General features: G+C 32.8%; 1 protein-coding gene across 1 annotated transcript; it reads left to right on the top strand.

Moving 5' to 3' along the window:
* The first annotated feature begins 5,083 nt into the window (after positions 1-5,083).
* LOC139486312 (keratin-associated protein 5-1-like) lies at positions 5,084-9,464 on the top strand. The gene is made up of 5 exons (XM_071271162.1): positions 5,084-5,229; positions 6,363-6,494; positions 7,547-7,672; positions 8,144-8,228; positions 9,125-9,464. The coding sequence occupies exons 1-5, from the start codon at positions 5,178-5,180 to the stop codon at positions 9,141-9,143; spliced, it is 414 nt and encodes a 137-aa protein (XP_071127263.1). The 5' UTR covers positions 5,084-5,177; the 3' UTR covers positions 9,144-9,464.
* The last annotated feature ends 13,446 nt before the right edge of the window (positions 9,465-22,910 follow it).

Raw genomic sequence — 22,910 nt, 5'->3', positions numbered from 1 at the left:
TATTGTGTTTCATGGTTGCGTTCTACACGGAATTTAACCATACTGTTCAAAAGTCAGAAATCGATTGAAAGAAAACAAAACCGGGTTACAAACTAAAACCGAGGACAACACATCAACTATAAGAGGAAAACAACGAAACAACAGAACACTGAAGTGCAACAAAAACAAACGACAATGCAATGTATATAGAAACGAACTATAAGATAACAACTGCCAAAATACTGCCTTGGTACAGGACATTTTTTTAAATACAATGGTTGGTTGAAACCAGTTTTATGGCTAGCCAAACCTCGTGCGTTTATTGCAATGTTAAAGACAAAAAAAATAATACCTAAGTTTGATCACGTTTGAAGGATTGGTTCAAACCATTGATGTTCCACCCTTAGCATTACAATTCCTTGCCATTACACCCATTTGAAATGACTGTTAATGATATGCAGCATTATCATTTAATAAAATTAAGATTTACATATTTTACTTCCTGTAGCAAGAAGAACGCATGTTTACGTAAAATAAACATATTAATTAAAATATCCGTTTTTCATTCAATAAAAAAAAGACGTAAGAGCCCAAAATCTTAATTTTCAAATAGTATTCTAGCCATTCTGTTTCTTTTAAGTAGCGTCAGCCGATATAGTTCATTACACACTATAATAATGTTATAATTTTATTCGAGCTCACACCAATTGTTCAGCATGAAAGATCTGGTTGCATCATAATTTATCCTTGACCTTATTTTCATGGTTCATTGACTGCTTACAAAAAAGTTTATTGTTTGTAATGTAAAACTATCTCTTATTATACGTAATAGGATAACTATATTTGGTATATGTGTATCTTGCAAGGTCCTCATGCCCGTCAGACAGTTTTCACTTGACCTTATCCTCATTTCATGGATCAGTGAACAAGGTTAAGTTTTGGTGGTGAAGTCCATATATATATATATACATATATATATATCTCAAATACTGTACGCAATATGTCTAGTATATTTGGTGTATAGAAGGACTGTTAGGTGTACATGGCATACTGGCAGTTGTCATCTGACCTTGACCTAATTTTCATGGTACAGTAGTTATAGTTAAGTTTTTGTGTTTTGGTATAGTTTTCTTATATCGTATGCAATAGGTCTACTATATTTTGTTCATGGAATAGTAAAGTGTACCTGTCTAGCTGAAAAGTGTCATCTGACCTTGCCCTCATTTTCATGGTCAAAGTTAAGTTTTTGTTTTTTGGTGTGTTTTTCTTTTGCTGTATGCAATAGGTAAACTGTATTTGGTGTATAAAAGTATTTTATGATCTATAGGTCAGCTATATTTGTTGTATGAAAGAATTGTAAGCTGTATATGTCTGCCTGGCATGATTCATCTGACCTTGACTTCATTTTCATGATTCATTGGTCAATTTTTAGTTTTCTTGGTTAATGTTAAGTTTATGTGACAGTTGTGATAAAGCTTTATGTTGAGGACTATCAAAATAATATCAATGATTAGTAAAGAAGGCGAGACATATCAGCGTATGCACTCTTGTTTATGTGGTTCATAAGTGTTTCTGGTTTCATGTTTTTATATAGATTAGACTTGTTGTTTTTCCTGTTTGAATGGTTTCACCATTCTAGTTGTCATTTTAGGGCTCTCCATAGCTTGCTGTTCTGTGTGAGCCAAGGCTCCGTGTTGATGGCCGTACTTCGACCTATAGAATGGTTAACTTTTACAATTTGTGACCTGAATAGAGAGTTGCCTTGTCTCTTTGGCACTCACAAAACATCTTCTTATTTCCATAACAATAAGTGTGGCGAAACGATTTAATTAGATTGCAAATGTTTCCCTTGATGTCAACTATGAACATTTCTGCCAAAAAATATGGTTTTCCTACAGGTTAAATTGCAGTCCTTTAAAGTCAGATTTGAAAACTGTTCGTTTTTTCATTTTACGAACCACGCTGTATAGTCAAACGTTGAAAAGGACCATCAAATGCTGTTGACATGAACTATGCACGAGTCTCTTCTTATGGTTTTAGATTATCAGATTACTTGGTTGTTTTTATAGTGATTATTTGTTTACTTGATATGGGAAATTATCGCTATCAACTAAGTGAACACGTGCCTTTGCTAATGAAATTAACAACTACGTCACAGGTATAATAGCGTTAAAACTATTATCTTTGGTATGTATCTTTTATCACTTTCGCGGTACCGGCTTAAGCGAGAAAATCATTCTCGTTCAGATGATCAACGATAATCTAATAATTTCTATGTTAATCGATTATAGTCTACACAATACTTCATAGAAATTAAGACAGACCAATACGAACTTCAATAAGACATGGGATAATAAGAGACTCTTGAAAGGATTAGCAGATCTTGAACCATAAACCTCTTTCAATGAGGTGTGTTTGTTTGTTGTGTTTACGCATCGTTGTCAATGTAATGGAATTTGACCCGACTGTCGCACAACTGAGAGGTTTAGCTAGCTATAAAACTAGATCCAAGTACTTTCTATTTGAATTTTCCTCGGAGTACAGTTTTTTTGTGATTTTACAAAGTTTTTGATAAGATATATCAAGTGAATATGCTTGAAAGAGAAACGAATGATACCAAAGGTACATGTGCAGTCAATTCATAGATTGAAAATAAAATGTCAACGCTCTGGCTAAAAATAAAAAGACAAACTGACAAATAATTGTACAGAAGACACAACATAGATAAATAAAGATTTGAACTGCATACTGAACTCTCATCTTAAACAAGTAAGATTTGCTTATATAAATTGTCTATCTCTGCTCTCGTCCGAATGAGAATCGTTGAAATTTAAACATGTTTCGTGGGATAATGTTGCAAAATAAATATGTTACTGATAAAAATTAAAAAAATAAAAGCCGCAGTACAAAGAAATACGAACCCCTTTTAAACAAGATAGGGCTAATTTCTGGTCATTGATACAACACCACATTTTGTTCCACATGCAACAATCGCCATAATTATAAGAACTATAAATACTATCGGTTTTTAAGTTTCATTTGATGATCACTCATTCCAGAAAACATTGGGATATTAAGACATTTCGATACTTTGGAAATTTGGGGATCAAGGCACTACGGTACCTATTTATTCTATGCATTTGTTTTTGATTATGTCTTAAAAGATAACAGAAAAAAATTGCAAATAAATAAATCTCCAACGTAGTTGATTTTGTTTGAAGATATACACATTCATGTTTCAAGCAAAAGAAAAATTCATATTAATGTATGCATATTATTTTACAATGAAGATCTAAAGCGCACAGCTTGTGTTTGAAGATGATGCTCGTTTTAATCTTTAAGTTCTAAAGACACATGCATACCTGTTAAGATTTTCGCACCGCAGATCTAAAGTGCACATCTTGTGTTTGAAGATGATGATCGTTTGATCTATTATTGTCTAAAAGAAACAAAATGCCTGCAAATAGATTAACGTATTACTAACATTCAAATTGTAAAACTACAAATGAAAAAAGTAAAATCACAAAAATATTGAACTCCGAGGAAAATTCAATCGGAAAGTACCTTTTCAAATGGCAAAATCAAATGACATATATATCAAACGAATGGATAATAACTGTCATATTCCCGACTTGGTACACACATTTTCAAATGCAGAAAATGGTGGATTGAACCTAGTTTTATAGCGGTTAACTTCCACTTGTATGATATATTGAGTTTAATCTCGAATCGAATTTATTTTAAGAGCGACGACAAAGAATGTCTTAAGGCTGTAAAAAAAAAAAAACCAGGAAAATATGTTGTAATATTGAGGTGCCGTTTTGTCTCGATACTTTAATGTGGTTATCGGCTTCAAAAAGTCTTTTTCATTTGTCTTATTGCCCTCGTGTCGATTTCTTGAATACTGCTGTGTTTTGTTAAATAGATTGAGAGACAAATGCATATATCACAGAATGTTTAAGGAGACAAAAACGAAAGGAGATAGGAGACAAATAATATGTCTTAGCTGCTTTAGATAAGCATGAAGATCAAACTAATGCATTTATTGAAAACACCAAATTTATCGTAGACAAAAAATCTTTAAAATGTCTATTAAATTTGATTGATATTACCCTGAAAGATGTTCCAAAGAGGAGCGGAAGTTACCAGATGGAAATTCAAACATTTGTGGAAAAGACTATTAGACAAACAATAGTACACAAAACAAAACATAGAAAATAAAAGACTGGTAGATCACTTTCGGGGCGTATATACTAAATTTAGTCCTGGTATCTATGATGCCACTGCTGGTGAAGATTTATTTTCCCGAGGGTATCACACGCTCAGTAGTCATCAATTTTTGTGCTGACATGAATTGTTATTGATATGGTTATATTTATAAATTTACTGTTTACAAATTTTTGAATTTTTTGAAATACTAAGGCTTTCCTACCTCTGGCATAGATTACCTTAGCTGTATTTGGCAAAACTTTTAGGAATTTTGGTTCTCAATGCTCTTCAACTTCGTATTTTATTTGGCCTTTTTAACGTTTTTTTATTCGAGCGTCACTGATGAGTCTTTTGAAGACAAAACGCGCGTCTGGCGTATATACTAAATTTAGTCCTGGTATCTATGATGATTTTATTTAAGCCTGTATTGCACCTGTTTCTCAGCCTCAATCAGCTTATATCCAAAGACACTAAACAGTTATTGTCTATGAATTGTCTTACCTTCATTATCTTTATTTCAGTATGAAATAACAAAAATCACATGCTTATCATTTAGCCTTATGTGTAAATCGGAAATTTACCAAACGTGTACCTTTGAAATAAGCAAGGTTGACATTTAATATTGCTTTTATGAACTGACATCTGTTGCTTAAAGATGAAACTAATTGTATCATCGTAAACAGTTATTCTAAGATATAAATATGTTACTATTAGAAGTTTTTCAACATGTGATATAAGTCTCAATTTTTATATATAAAAGTGAAACATCACCGATTTTTTAGGAGGCGGTCGTTGTCTTAGACAGTGAACGCACTCATCAGTATCATACAATTCGCTCATTATGTATTGACCAATCAAAAACCTACAACAATAAAAATCCAATAAGACTACATCCTTTTGCAGTTGTCTATTGAACCGACTTATTTAGATTTAAATCTTTTATTGTCGCTGTTTCATGCCACTTCTGATTTATCTCTCAGATAGCAAACATGGTTAAAACTGTTCTGATCGTTTTGGTTCTGGCAATAACAACGATTCACGGTAAGTTTTTGTTTGTTTATATTTATGATTTTCAAATAGTAATAAAATCAATTTGCAAATTAGTCAAAATTGTAGGACTTTCATGTTCCTTTTAGATGTTTCCGTTGACGAGAAACGGATCAAAACTGCATTTTTATTGGTGTTGAGTACTTTTTTGAAGAGAATAAGAAGCTTAAGGATGTTGCAAAATAACAATTTTTCAAAAGATTGTTATTTATAGAAAGTTAATCAATTTAGGAACTAAATAAGCAGGAAAAAAGCCCGAGAGGTCAGTGTGCTTGTTTTCGAGATATAATCCATTGAAATTTTGGCCGGAAATTATTCTCTCTTGATATTTTATGCATTTAACATTGGCATCTGTTTTTCTTTAGAAAATAAATTTACAAGGATTTAATAAGATTTTAAACTAAATGTAAAAAATATTATAAAATGATAAAAAGACAAGCAGGAAATAGCGGGCGAGTTTTTTTTCGATAAATTTAAATAATATCGGAAAGATAATGTTGTATTGATTTTTGTTTTCAAATATCGATTGATATATTTTCATCAAATTCCTTTATTAAAACACAAACTCATCACTGCAATTAAAATCGTTTGCAACAAAATTGTTTAGTGCATAGAACCTTTTATGTTATCTTTGTAAAATGATTGACATTATTCCAAGTATATGACGTAGAGATTCGTTTGGTTCATTTCTAATTTTTCAACGAAAGAATTTGTGGACTGTTTATTCGTCCTTTTTTCCTAGTTCATTCATCACTGTAAATATAACGGAATTTGATGAGACTGTTATCAAAGTGAGAGGTTTAGCGCTATAAAACCAGGTTTAATCCACCATTTTCTACATTTGAAAATGCCGGTACCAAGTCGGGAATATGACAGTTCTTGTCCATTCGTTTTTCATGTGTTTTGTTATTTGATTTTGACATGTGATTATGGACTTTCCAATTAGATTATCCTTTAGGTTCACTATTTTTGTGATTTTACTTTTTACTTCCGGTAGTTATCATGATCATCTAGTATACTAATGATGCGTTTCACAAGAATAACCTATGCGAACCGTTCAAATATAAGGATTTGAAAACAAGTAGAATGTTTCATATCTATCTCCAAACTTTTTTTTTAAATTACAGGCGAGCGAAACTTTGCATGTACCAAACGAGGTGGATACTGCTCAAACTCGGATACATGTCCTTCCTCAGGAGGCGAGGTAGAAACACTATCTGTTAGGTGTAAATGTGGAAAGGCATGTTGCAAATGTACTGGTAAGTAACGAATTTATTCAGCAATACCGATTGACTTTTTTATTAAAAGGCAGGAATACAAATGAGGGACAAGAAGCTGGACAAATACACAAAACAGATGTATTCGGAATACATTCCGTGTCTGTCGAACTTTCAACATTTATCAAAAATAAATAGAAACTAAAATATAGAATTTTCATGACATTAAATATGAAAGCAATAGTTCACCAATGCTCAATCTCGTTAATCCATTTAAACGAGAGAAAACTTAATACCAAAGGATTTGCAAAAATTGGCAGAGAATCGCGACCGAGTGCGTGAACAGAGTAAACCAATTCAAAGGCGAACTGTTTTTTTTTTTTAACTTTTTGTCTTGGCAATGTTATCTGAACTTAGATAAATAAAGAATTTTGAATTGATACTATAATAAGAATAAGGATCAAAATAAGCTAAAATATTAATAGGTCATGGAACCCATTTTCGACGCTCGAGATAGTTGATTTTCAAAATATGGCGGGAAAAGGCTTACTCGGACTGTTACCTTATATTTGCATTTCATTGCATATTTGCATTGGTATTTTTTGGGTATCAAATCAAAAGAAAGAAAATAAAGATTCTGCTTCAATTTTTGTTATTGATTTTTAACGAAGTATTTTAAAAGCTTTATATGAAGAGATAAGTGGGTGTTACTGGGCAAAATATATTACATTTAAATGTAGGAAAAACAAGACAGTCAGTCTGATAATTATGGAAGCGCATATGATACACCCCTTGTTAAGTTATTTTGATAATCCATTTCTCTGGTAACAGTGAAACTTTAAGTTTTGCTTTAAGTATGATTCAATTTACTTTAAGTAAATTTAACGTTTTTGTCATGTCAAGTTGAAACTTTGTACAAATATTCCATATTGAGTTTACTTTTTGATAGTTATATAGAATTAAAATATATATAAAAACAGTCACCGAACATTGCATCTATGAAATATGAATTACGATTGACCAATCCTTTGTTTTAATCACACAGCAGTATTTACTGTGAGAAATCTTATAATCGTTGATAATCTTATTTCTAGACACATGTCCTGATGGTTCTACATGTATGGGTGAAGGTGAAACCTGCGATGGAACCAAAGATACAAACGGTTGTTGTGGTAACAAGTTTTGTTGTACACCAACTCCAATAACGACACCGGTTCCATGTAAGTAATCACAATCATCCTTGTATCTTATGAATGACAAAGTTTTAAAATACTGGATGATAAGGATAGCTGAAACCCTGGAATCAGTAAATTGAGAAAATGACCTATAGTTATCAAAGGTACCAGGATTATAATTTAATTCGACAGACGCGCGTTTCGTCTACATAAGACTTAGATCAAAATAGTTGTAAAACCAAACAAGTACAAAGTTGAAGAGCATTGAGGACCCAAAATTCCAAAAACCTATCCGTCTTTATTTTAGATTACTCAAAATCATTTTGAGTAAGTGAGTAAGGAAAATAAATATGGATTTGGTTATATTTTTAGGTTATATTTGATAACTACATGTATCTCTTTAACGTTGTCAGTTCTTATGCATCCTTACATCAATTATACTGCTTTGAGCGTTCTTGATGTAGGTGAATCCAAAAAAGGGTTTATAACGAGTTGTTTTTACTATATTTATTACAGGTGAAATAGATTGTATCGTTGGTTGTAAGGACGAGTGTCATCCAGATTTAATGAGGGAAGGAGAGTGCTGTGGATTGACATGTTGGTAAGTTTAAATTAACAAACCGAATGAAATGATTTTCTTGTACAGATGACCTGCTTCACGAATTAAGTTCATAATGTATAATTCTTTTTAGAATAGGACAAAATTATACTAAAAAAATAATTTCTGTAGATATTTACTACGACCGACATGTAAGATATTGACTATGGAGGTCTGAGCTGAATATTCGAAAATTGCAATGTTCTTTTAAAAATTTTAATCACATTGTAAGAGTTTCGCAATTCATACTTGTTGATATCCACTGAATTAGACCCTGTTTTTTCTATAAACTACGTGATTTCCCAATTTGATATTTATTTTGTGGTTTACCTTGGATTAAACTAATAATGTGTGCAAAACAAAACAAAATTTATATCAAACAGCAATAACAACTGGATGATGTGCATTTCCATAATAGTGTATAAAAATAATTCTTGACTTACTATTTAAAATATCGATTTTAAATTACGAATATGTGATATGTATTTTTGAATGAGACAACTTTCCACTTTAGACCAAATGTCATAGAACTTAACAATAGATGACTTAATAGCCTCCAGCAATGATAAAAAGTACACTATTTATTTAAATGTAAAAGGCCGCGAAATGACAACCACTAAAATACAGACCCCTTACTTGAAACACTTGGCACGAACATACTTAGTTTGTTTAATCATGTTTGCAGGCACCTTCCCCATAATAACACATATCATAGGTCAGAAGTGTAACATTTGAAAAAAATGTAAAACTCTGTTAAAGCTGTTTTTTTTTTTAGTTTTAAAATTGAATTAATTTACTAAGATTTTTGTAATTTTGTTTTCACTTAGACTAATTGTTTTCGGTTGCATCTGCTTTTTGTATTTCTTATATATTTTAACGTTACAATTTTATCTTTTCAGTATGGGCGTTGGACGCTAACCTTAATATTGAAGCCCGCAGAAGACAAAACATTAACCGAAATAATAAATAAATGTTTGAGATTGATTATAAGGAGTATGACACATGTTTATCGTATAACTTAAGGAGGTAAACCTAGGTTAAGGGAAATAACTCTGAAAATCATCAGTACGTTTGTGTCAGCCATTTTCATAAATATGTTCTAAGCTTCTTGGATACATAGATTATTTCCAATCTGTTTCAGGTAAATGCTTAAAATTCATTGACGAAACTCGACTTTTACAAACGCATAACTGATTTAAAGAGTTATCTCCCTGAACCAAGGTCTACCCCCTTAAGTCATTAAACAATTTCGGAAACCAGACAGATATGCAAATCTAAAATGAACAAAAACATAACAGTTGGTCGCTCAATTGTTTTCAAGGCCTTTTTTTATTCGATTTGTTCCTCTGTCCTTCTTTGTGTATTTTTATTTCCGAAGAAATGCATTATTTTATCCGAATTATAGCAGTGGTCAAGTGGTCATAGTATAAAAAGAAGATGAGGTATAATTGCTAATGAGACAACTCTCTACAAAAGACCAAAAAATTACACAAAAATTAACAACTGTAGGTTACCGTACGGTGTTCAAAAGTGAGCCAAGCCCATACGGCATAATCAGCTATAAAAAAGACACCGACATGACATGCAAAACAATTTAAACGGAAAAAACTAACGGCTAAAGTTATGTAAAAAACAATTAACTAAAAACAAATATGTAACCCATAAACAAACGGTACATGTATACATAATGTGGAGGGGTTAAACATCTTAGCGGGATCCAAACCCTCCCCCTACCTGGGACAGTGGTGTTACAAAACAATATAGAACGAACAATAAAAATCAGTTGAAAAAGCCTCAACTCATCAGATGGATAAAATACAAATACTAAACATACAAGTGGACGTAGCCGGGTACTTGTACATCCCAAAAATAAAAAGACACTAACATGACTAAATACAGATCTGACAATACTCGCAGTTACTTACAACTAGTTCAAAGCCACTAACAACTAAGAAAAAAAATCATGCATCTTAGACTAAATAGTAGTTAATTTACAACGATCACAAGCTTGTCAACACTGAGTGTATGCTACATGTTGCACGGTTCGTTTGGTTTCAATCTTAACAGACTAGAAGTGAAATTGTTCGTGAAAAAAATTATTAGTATTCACAAAGCTGTCCACTTCCTCTACAAATACAAAGCAACTGAACCACTATAATGAAGACTCGAGTGCCGAATGTGACACTAAACATCTACAAACAATAAACCATTCTTAGCAATTGTGTATAAGTGAGAAAACTGGAACCGTTAAAATACATTTTGAGATAGGCCAAGGTATGTGTATACGACCCTTTTTGATGAAAGGTTCAAGTAATATATACCAAATCTGGTATATAATAAATAAAACCAATTACTCAACGCCTTGTGAATGATGTATAACACATTTTATATCCTTAAGTCATTTCTTGTAGTTGATTGACTGATTGCTTATTGGTTGCTTAACGTCTGGTGGTAAATATCTTGCATACCTGTCAACTGACCCGTATTTTGCGGATGTGACCCGAGATTTTTAAAATTCTGAGGGATTCTCCTGAACATCCACCGGGTCATTGAATAACCCGGGAACTTACCTGGATTTCTTAGCCTTGAGATTGATTTCATCAGTGAAATACCGTCAAAATTGTAATTTGCGATGAACAGGAAGTTCAGCTAACTGTATAAAATGTCAAATATTAAGTTACCCATTAAGTGCATGGCTTCACTTGACAGCTTTGGTGTCAACCACACTGTTAATTAACACGAATTACCTAAGCTTTAGGTCGTATTTCACTGTTGTCTTACAATTACTTCCACTTTTTTATCATTATTTAAAAATTTTCCTTATATTTACGTTTTTTTTGGGGTAAACAAGATTAAATTTAAAAGAAATAGAATGCATATTCATATTGAAATATTACTTTCTATTATTTTTATACCGTAACACAATTATAGAATATATAGTTGACATTTTTTTTTTCATCTATGCTTCCTTTAACTGTTTAACTTTATTTTACTATACTCTACATTCAATGACTCAGAGTAAAATAAAATGTGAAAGTGTTGCATAGACAGTCAATATGGTCCGAGTACACAGTTATTTCGTAGTGCATTTCTTTTAGACAATAAATGAAAATTAAAAAAATCCCACCTGCACTTTCTCAATAATATTTTTACAGTGTGTTGTACTACTTTTGGGACAAATTATATCAAAATTATAGAAAACTTCATCAGCTCTAACTCAAAATATGGACAATTTTATGTTATAAGAGGGACGAAAGATACCAAAGGGACAGTCAAACTCATAAATCTAAAACAAACTGACAACGCCATGGCTAAAAATAAAAAAGACAAACAGAAAAACAATAGTACACACGACACAACATAGAAAACTAAAGAATAAACAACACGAACCCCACCAAAAACTAGGGGTGATCTCAGGTGCTCCGTTAAGGGGGTCTTGAAATCTTTTGACAGCTGCCGAAGTGCTAATTTTTGACCTTTTTCAGCTGGACCTAATCACTACTTTACATTAATATTTATGACCCAAATTTTTTTACAGTGTCATTTCACCCCCCCCCCCCCAACTTACTATATGAGGCATAAAACATGGAGAAATAAATTTGGAAGGGGTATAACAAAAATTGGCAAGTTACACACTGTCCACACTAAGGACTATATTCGTGGACAACGAAAATCAAAGGACGATAACTATGTACTCGGACCTAATAGGATAGAAAAAGTTGACCAATCTTAATAAAACTTGGTATGACTAAAGCTTAACATATTATAAGACTGCTTACAAAGTTTCATAGCAATAGGATATATATTATAGACAATATGATTAATTTTATATTCAACTTTGCGTGTTAAATTTAGACGTTAAAATTGAGAAATTTCAACTATCAACATTTGGGGCTTTTAAAATTTAAATATTGCAAAAAAATACTTTTAAAATGCCTTAATATATAATATATCATGTATTTAATGCAATAGAGTACTCATTTGATATATCAGACTTAGCATAATTATTCAAAAGTCAAATTTATATGAGCCTGTGCCTAAAAATGGAGGTTTTCCAATGAAGGGGGGCCTTACATGAAGATGTAATATTTTCCAGCAATTTTAAATTTGTGAAGCTTTTTGATTATAAATAATCCTTACATATGTATTTAATGTACTTTAAATGGAAAGAAAACTTACAAATAACATATCATATTAGTTTAAAAGGGTCTTAGGCCAAGTAAGACTAAAACTAATTTAGGGTCAAATTTGGCCGTAGCACATATTTACATTTAAAAATGCATATTGAAGCTATAGGAAATAAAAATTTGTGTCTTTTCTATCATTTCTATACTCATGTGACATGATACAATAAATCTGAGCACAAAAAGGCTCTTACATTCAACTTTTTTAGCAGACAGTATGGTCTGATACAAAGATTTTTCACTTTTTAGTGAAAAACTTGCATGCAATTTTAGTCTCAACAGGCCTATATTTGAACCACATGCTATCCTACAGAAGTAAAGAAAGATATTATGTGAAATGAAAAAGGTACAAAAGACATTGTTAAGTGCTTTTTATACAAATTTAGTGAGGTCTTTATTATGGACTTCAACTTTTATGTGCCATGCTCCTCACATTTAACTTGATCCAAACAGGGCGTTAGACGAGGGTCATTTATACAACACATTTTGCTCATATTGTCTGAGATAATCTTCTTTTCTGTAGATTCAGAGTTCACAAATGAGTAATAAAACTGGATTAAAGCATAGAAACATAGAAATTGACACATGAAATCATGTCAGATAGAAAGTCAGAATGCCACTTATGCATCAGAATTGAAAAAGCTATGAAATGCTTATTTTGACCATATAATGCCAAAATTGGTCATTTTTGCAGAAATTCTATCAAATAAAAGTTTAAATCCTTTAGTTTTATGCTATTTGACAAATTGACACCATCAAATAATTCAGGGAAGTTGCCAAAGTACAGATTCTATATTTCCTGATTTCACCTCTTAGGTCCGAGTACACAGTTATTTCGTAGTGCATTTCTTTTAGACAATAAATGAAAATTAAAAAAATCCCACCTGCACTTTCTCAATAATATTTTTACAGTGTGTTGTACTACTTTTGGAACAAATTATATCAAAATTATAGAAAACTTCATCAGCTCTAACTCAAAATATGGACATGTTTATGATAAGGGGGTCTTGAAATCTTTTGACAGCTGCCGAAGTGCTAATTTTTGACCTTTTTCAGCTGGACCCAATCACTACTTTACATTAATATTTATGACCCAAATTTTTTTACAGTGTCATTTCACCCCCCAACTTACTATATGAGGCATAAAACATGGAGAAATAAATTTGGAAGGGGTATAACAAAAATTGGCAAGTTACACACTGTCCACACTAAGGACTATATTCGTGGACAACGAAAATCAAAGGACGATAACTGTGTACTCGGACCATATCTCTATATACCTCCATTAACTTAGCAATGGTGATTGAGGGTGAAGATGATATCATATTATATGTAAAGAAATGAAAAGTAGTACATTGAATGAAAAGCAATAAACATTAATAACAAAAGGAATTAAGACAGTGTTGGACAAAATTATCAAAAGCTTTTTAAAGTGCAATGAAATAATAATTAATAAAACAACTAATTTCTTGACCAAGTGAACATGTTTTGGAAAGTTTGATTTTAATTAAAAGAAAAATGTCCCTTAAATACTGAAAGTCAGCTCGAAAACGTTTGCACACGTTATTACCTGAGATTTCACTCTTCAATGCAGCTCATAACCTGGATTTTCATTGTTACAGGTTGACAGGTATAATCTTGCAGTTGAAGAATAGTACAAGTTATACATTTAGTACGTCTTTTCTTATTAATGAAGATCAGATAAAGAATTGTAGCCTTATAACGTCTTGTGTGTCATAGATAGTACAAAAAACTAATCATATATACTATGATTGAAATTTTGTCTTTGCGCCAGACGCCTTGTTCGTCTACAAAACACTTATCAGTGACGCTCAAATCAAAAATTGTAAAGGCCAAATAAAGTACAAAGTTGAAGAGCGTTGAGGCCCAAAAATTCATTTTTGCCACATACAGCTAACTAAAGGCAATCTATTCTAATAACTTATCAAATGAACACTATAATAAGATCTTCGAAAACGGATATTGTTATTGATGATTTACAGCACTATCACAGGTAGGGAACAGCCTTTGATAGCAAACCACTGCTAACACTGCACAGTATTCACGAGGCCTGTAATTGAGAGGTTGTCGTATATTGCTATGTATCATATTTTTTTTTTCGTTTAATGTGTTGTACACAATCAAGATTTTTTAATTTCTTTGTCTATCTCTAACTGTTTCAAAATTGATCATGCCGGGTCTTTGTTATGTCCTTTTGGTCTCCGATTGACACTTTTGTCTTTGGCACTCATATATCTACTTTTAATTAACATAATTCTTAAGAGATTTAACAACAATTTAGCTTTTCACTGCCCATGGAATTCTAATAAAAAAGGTCCTAAGATTACATTTTTTTGTTTGTCATAGATAAGATCATGCATGTGTATTGTATTCCATTTGACTTACATTCAGTGAATATAAAGATAAATGGATATGGCATGACACAACTCTCAACAAGCGACCACATGACACAGAATAATATATTGGTCAGAGTACGGATTTCAACAATATTCAAAGCATGTATCCACACAGTTAGTTATAAAAGCCCTTGTATGACAAATTTAAAACAATAAGAAAAAGAAAACTAACGGCTAACAAATAATGAACGAGAAACAATTATGCAACACAGCAACACCGACAACCATTGAATAAGAGGACCTTGACCTGGGACACACATATACAGAATGTGGCGAAGTTTAACTCGTTTTGAGGTGCCAATCATCCCCTTAAACTACCAAAATATTAAACTGATTTATAACAGTTGATTCCTTTACCAAAATAAATGTTCGAATTAGCTTTTGATCTGTAATTAAAGTTGGTTTTTTTCCTGATGATTGCTGAACGTTTGTTACATAAAACTATCAAATCTGTGATGATAGGGACGTCCATTTTGTTCGTTATATGATTTTATAAAATCAGTGAATAATCTTTATAAAAATGTCAGAGGAATAGGCTGCTCATAAAAGCATTTAGACTTAAAGTTAACCGTTAAACAACTGGTATTTCTGAATTTGTTTGAAAAACATAAGTATTTTAAGGGTCATATATTAATATTTCAGTTATTGCATATGGTATTATCAAGTAAATATGTATTACTACTACAAGTGACCGCTTACATATTATTTATTTCATTTGTTACTAACAGACATGTAATGTGTGGTCCTTATCTGTTTCCGTATAGTAAATTAAAATCAGGTTCAACTCACCTTTTTTTTTATTAAAATACCCTGTACCAAGTGACGAAAATGGCAGTTGTAATCAGATAGTTCGTTTCTGTGTGTGTTGCATTGTCGTTTTGTTTTTTGTTGCACTTCAGTGTTTCTGTTGTTTCGTTGTTTCCCTCTTATACTTGATCAAGTTGATGTGTTTACCTCAGTTTTAGTTTATAACCCGGAATTGTTTTCTCTCAAATGATTTATGCCTTTCGAATAGCGGTATACTACTGTTGCTTTTAATTACGATATCTTACCGAAATGAAGTACAACACTCGTTTTACGGTTCCTTAAAACGATATATCAAGTAAAAATGTATAAAATGAACAATTCAAATTTTAAAACCTGTGTTAAGTGATTTTGATATAACAACGGGTACTAAAGTGTACCAGGTGTACCGATGGAATAAAAAAATAGCATCGATAGGAATACTAAACACCAAAATGAGTTATACAGCTTAATCATTTGATATCGAATTTTGGTAACAAGCAAGTAAAACAACAGGCGGAAAATATCAAAATGAAAACCAAAAGTCATCAGTCAACGAGACTCCAAACCCTACATATAAATTGGAGATAGATCAACACGAACCCTACAGAAACTTACAACTAAGAAAAACAAATGGAAACAAATCTGATTGTTTTACAATCATTCCATACATTGATTAAACACTATTAAAGTATCGCATTATAATGAGTTATTCGGTGATTATTCCATAAATAAAGGCAACAGTAGTATACCGCTGTTCAAAATTCGTAAATCCATGGACAAAAAACAAAATCGGGTAACAGTCTAAAACTGAGGGAAAATGTGTTTAAATTTACCGCGGTTTATCAACTGCCTAAATCCCACGTACAATCTTATCACACACCATAGTTTATTTAATGTTATGAAAATTGTACGGATACCTGTAGACTTTATTGATTTACAGTCATTGTGTAATGTTGTCACTGTGTAAACATTACACTCAAAATGGCACAGGCAGCGTTTAAACCATGCGAAATATGTGATGGCAAGCTAGCTCATCACTACTGCCAACAGTGTGACCAGTTATTTTGTGAAAGTTGTAAAACGTCACATTTGCGAACAAAAATTAGTAAAAATCATACATTTTCTATTGGATGTGTTAGCCATCAGGAAGAAAAAACATTTTGTGCTGATCATGAGGAACCTTTTATATTTCACTGCGTAGATTGTGATACAGCTGTGTGTAAAATATGTGCCGTTAAAAGACACAATAGACATAACATGTCCGAGATAAATGAATCAGTTCTGAAACTGAAAGAACAACTCACAAAATATGCTGAATTAAAAGTTAAAGGACTTCGAAAAGACATTGCGATGCTTGATCAGAAAACTATGGAATATCAGTCAGAAGTTAAATCTGCTATACAGGCCATTATCGAGGATTCCGAACGAATGAAAGATTTGATCGATAGAAAAGCAGGAGAACTTATTAAAATCTTTAAAGGAAGATGAGGAAATGAATCTAAAGATATTGTCAACAGCGAATAGCAAATTTAGTTACAACCTTCACAAGGTCAATTTAATCCAGACAGCAATTGAAGATGCTGCTAATATGTCCGATGTGGCACTTTTTCCAAAATTACCGCAACGTCAAGCTGAAATTGATAAAATGGAGACGACAAGGACTCCGGGTATACCGATAGTTAGATACACCAGATCTATAAAAGATCTCAAAACGAGATCAATACATTATTTGGAGATTTATCATTCAGGTAAATATAACTAAGAATAGAATCTAAATAATATGGGCAGTCGTATAGAATATATAAACAGTATATACTACACTTGCACTGGTATTACACATTACACAAGCTAAAAGTCAAAATACAGTTTTAAACCAAAATAATAATTTAAAAAACTGAATCAATTCCTACTTGAGCTTTGATCCCTGTAAACCTATTTTCACTTTAAATTTAACATTTATAATAGATAATTAATACAAAAAAACATTTTAAAATGGTACGCATATCTTTACTCCTCGTTCAACATGTTCAATTTAAAATGTGTCTCTAGGTCATAAATTACAAAATAAAGATATTTTCAGCACAAAACTGAGATAAAATTATATAGCCAGTATCAAAATAAAAAAGATATATATTGTCACCCATCAATGCCATAATGGCAAGGCTTTATTTAGCTCAAGCTTGAGTTCAGTCAATGACGAAATAATTAAGAAAAAATATGTATTAAAACAAGTAGACAGCTATCTTGCATACCAAATCATTTTAAAATACATATAATATACAAAGTTGCTTGATGCATGTTTCTGTTTGTTGTTGTATAATCTTTAGTACTGATTTAGAACAGCAACAATCTCATATACGAAATTTATGAAATCCTATTTGAGTTTGCGTAAAAGAACGTAACAAGTTCAATATTTGCACTTTTTGGTTGCAAATCCGTTCTAAATGATAAAAAATGTATCATCAATACATGGGAAAAAAGTCGTGACTAAAAGAAGGTAACATGTTATATGAGAGTAAAAATCTAGATTAGTCTTAGAGGCATGTTTTTTTATCTGTTGTTATTGGCTTTGAACTGTAAATAGCTGCGAGTACTATCAGGTCTGTTCTTAGTGTCTCTTTGTTGTTGGAATGTACAAGTACCTGTTGACGTAAACCCGGCGTTTATTTGTGTATATTTATATATACATATATATATATATATAGAAGTACGTCTGAGTCAGTGACAACTCGACAACACATGTATCCATCTATCATATATCATATATATATATATATACAACTCGTCTAAACATCAACCCAACAATGTTAGATCTGTAAATTTGCTTTCGAACATTTTTTGTTCTTCTATCACCGGGTTTCGAAACCCATGCTCTTCCCTCGCTGGGATCGAACCCATGCTACTGAGATATCGTGATACCTAATCGCCTGCACTTTAGCCTTCACGATATACCACACAAAAATAGGACTTTCAATGGCCGTGTGTTACCTTTCCTCGTCAGTTTTAATCTAGCGTCGTACTACAGTACATGATATATACATGCTTTCGCCAATTTTTTGTTCTTGCCTCGCCGGGATTCGAACCAATGCTACTGAGATTTCGTGACACCTAATCGCGTGCACTGTATCCGTCCTGCTAGACCACACGACCACCTGGGCTTAACAAAAATAAAGCTTTCAGTGGCCGTGTGTTACAGATCAGCTCAATAATCTATAGTTAAGAATCCTATATATTAATGCAAGTTACAGTCACAGAAAATAATTATATTTATAAGTACGTCTTAGTCAGTGACAACTCTACAACAGATTTATTCATCGGATCACCAGCAATGATGGTCATACATGGCTGTGAACATTATGTATATACAACTCGTCTAAACATCAACCCAACAATGTTAGATCTGTATTATTCTTCCCTCGCCGGGTTTCGAACCCATGCTACTGAGATATCGTGACACCTAATTGCCTGCACTGTAGCCGTCTCGATAGACCACACGAAAACCTGGGCTTCACAAAAATAAGGCTTTCAGTGGCCGTGTGTTACCTTTCCTCGTCAGTTTTAATCTAACGTCGTACTACAGTACATGATATATAAGGCATGGAGATGTTATTATTACAGATCAGCTCAATTATCTATAGTAAAGGATCCCACAAATTAATGCAAGATACAGTCACAGAAAATAATTATATTTATAAGTACGTCTGAGTCAGTGACAAGTCTACAACAGATTTATCCATCGGATCACCAGCAATGATGATGATACATGGCTGTGTACATTATGTATATACAACTCGTCTAAACATCAACCCAACAATGTTAGATCTGTAAATTTGCTTCGGCAAATTTTTTATTCTTCCCTCGCCGGGATTCGAACCCATGCTACTGAGATATCGTGACACTAAATCGCCTGCACTGTAGCCGTCCCAATAGACCATACGAAAACCTTGGCTTCACAAAAATAAGGCTTTCAGTGGCCGTGTGTTACCTTTCCTCGTCAGTTTTAATGTAGCGTCGTAGTACAGTTCATTATATATAAGGCATGGAGATGTTATTGTTACAGATCAGCTCAACTATCTATAGTAAAGAATCCTACAAATTAATGCAAGATACAGTCACAGAAAATAATTATAGTTATAAGTAGGTCTGAGTCAGTGACAACTCTACAACAGATTGATCCATCGGATCACCAGCAATGATGATGATACATGGCTGTGTACATTATGTATATACAACTCGTCTAAACATCAACCCAACAATGTTAGATCTGTAAATTTTCTTTCGCAAACTTTTTGTTCTCCCCTCGCCGGGATTCGAACCCATGCTACTGAGATATCGTGACACCTAATCGCCTGCACTGTAACCGTCCTGCTAGACCACACGAAAACAAGGGCTTCACAAAAATAAAGCTTTCAGTAGCCGTGTGTTACTTTTCTTCCTGCGTTTTAATCTAGCGTCGTACTACAGTACATGATATATAAGGCATGGAGATGTTATTGTTACAGATCAGCTCAATTATCTATAGTAATGGATCCTACACCATGATGCAAGATACAGTCACAGAAAAAAATTATAATATTTATAAGTACGTCTGAGTCACTGACAACTATACAACAGATTTATCCATCGAATCACCAGCAATGATGGTGATACATGGCTGTGTACACTATTTTTATACAACTCGTTTAAACATCAACCCAACAATGTTAGATCTGTAAATTTGCTTTCGCAAATGTTTTTGTTCATCCCTCGCCGGGATTCGAACCCATGCTACTGAGATATCGTGACAGCTAATCGCCTGCACTGTAGCCGTCCCGCTAGTCCACACGAAAACCTTATCTTCACAAAAATAACGAATCAGTAGCCGTGTGTTACCTTTCCTCGTCAGTTTTAATCTAGCGTCGTACTACAGTACATGATATATAAGGCATGGATATGTCATTTATACAGATCAGCTCAATTATCTATAGTAAAGGATCCTACGAATTAATGCAACATAAAGTCACAGAAAATAGTTATATTTATAAGTACGTCTGAGTCAGTGACAACTCTACAACAGATTTATTCATCCAACAATGTTAGGTCTGTAAATTTTCTTTCCCAAATGTTTTGTTTTTTCCTCGCCGGGATTCGAACCCATGCTACTGAGATATCGTGACACCTAATCACCTGCACTGTAGCCGTCCCGGTAGACCATACGAAAACCTGGGCTTCACAAAAATAAAGCTTTCAGTGGCCGTGTGTTACTTTTCCTCGTCAGTTTTAATCTAGCGTCATGCTACAGTACATGATATATAAAGCATGAAGATGTTATTGTTTCAGATCAGCTCAATTATCTATAGTAAAGGATCCTACAAATTAATGCAAGATACAGTCACAGCAAATAATTGTATTTATAGGTACGTCTGAGTCAGTGACAGCTCTACACAAGATTTATCCATCGGATCACCAGCAATGATGGTGATACATGGCTGTGGACACTATGTATATACAACTCGTCTAAACATCAACCCAACAATGTTAGATCTGTAAATTTGCTTTCGCAAATGTTAGATGCTTTTGAAAAATGTTGTTTGTGCTGTTTTTAGACCCTTCTACTACGAAATTTGTTTTACATGCACACGTATAAAAATTGCGGTTTTTATCCAACGCAATCATAGGTTTGAACGTAGTTTTCAATTTAGACTCGTTTATATTTTTTCGTTTGGGCTTGTATCATATTTTCCCTCCGGTTTATATGATCCGTTCATCCTATCTTGACTCTTAAAATTCAAGAGTCGATCTGAAATTGAGGGTAAAATATATGGCCTTCCAATTACCGTTTCGATCCCTAACATCACTGAAGAGACATATATTGTCGAAATCTAGATCTGGTGTACAAAACAAATATTGACACCTTGTGTTTGTGGCATGACATCTTGGTTACAAGTTTATCGTTTTCTGTTTAGTATTAAATTTATATTAAGATCCATTTTGTTACATCTCGTGATCAATTTTATTTGGCAATCACCAATGGCAGTCAGGAGGGTTTAAGAACATCAGTAGTTCGACCTGTTAGTCAAATGCGTTTTGTTTAAATATACTTTTTCACTTTTTTTGTCTTTTGGAAATTGTTGTTTGTGCTATTTTAAGACCCTTCTACAACGAAATTTGTTTTACATGCACACGTATACAAATTGCAATTTTTATCCAACGCAATCATAGGTTTGAACGTAGTTTTCAATTTAGACTCGTTTATATTTTTTCGTTTGGGCTTGTATCATATTTTCCCTCCGGTTTATATGATCCGTTCATCCCATATTTACTCTTAAAATTCAAGAGTCGATCTGAAATTGAGGGTAAATTATATGGCCTTCCAATTACCGTTTCGATCCCTAACATCACTGAAGAGACATATATTGTCGAAATCTAGATCTGGTGTACAAAACAAATATTGACACCTTGTGTTTGTGGCATTACATCTTGGTCACAAGTTTATCGTTATCTGTTTAGTATTAAATTTATATTAAGATCCATTTTGTTACATCTCGTGATCAATTTTATTTGGCAATCGCCAATGACAGTCAGCAGGGTTTAACAACATCAGTTGTTCGACCTGTTAGTCAGATGCGTTTTGTTTAAATATACTTTTTCACTTTTTTGGTCTTTTGGAAAATGTTGTTTGTGCTGTTTTTAGACCCTTCTACAACGAAATTTGTTTTACATGAACACGTATAAAAATTGCGGTTTTTATCCAACGCAATCATAGGTTTGAACGTAGTTTTCAATTTAGACTCGTTTATATTTTTTCGTTTGGGCTTGTATCATATTTTCCCTCCGGTTTATATGATCCGTTCATCCTATATTGACGCTTAAAATTCAAGAGTCGATCTGAAATTGAGGGTAAATTATATGGCATTCCAATTACCGTTTCGATCCCTAACATCACCGAAGAGACATATATTGTCGAAATCTAGATCTGGTGTACAAAATAAATATTGACACCTTGTGTTTGTGGCATGACATCTTGGTCACAAGTTTATGGTTTTCTGTTTAGTATTAAATTTATATTAAGATCCATTTTGTTACATCTCGTGGTCAATTTTATTTGGCAATCGCCAATGGCAGTCAGGAGGGTTAAAGAACATCAGTTGTTCGACCTGTTAGTCAAATGCGTTTTGTTTAAATATACTTTTTCATTTTCACTTTTTTGGTCTTTTGGAAAATGTTGTTTGTGCTGTTTTTAGACCCTTCTACAACGAAATTTGTTTTACATGCACACGTATAAAAATTGCGGTTTTTATCCAACGCAATCATAGGTT

Source organism: Mytilus edulis, chromosome 8 (assembly GCF_963676685.1).
Source record: "Mytilus edulis chromosome 8, xbMytEdul2.2, whole genome shotgun sequence".
Taxonomy (NCBI): domain Eukaryota; kingdom Metazoa; phylum Mollusca; class Bivalvia; order Mytilida; family Mytilidae; genus Mytilus; species Mytilus edulis.
This window is presented reverse-complemented; position numbering and strand designations above follow the sequence as displayed.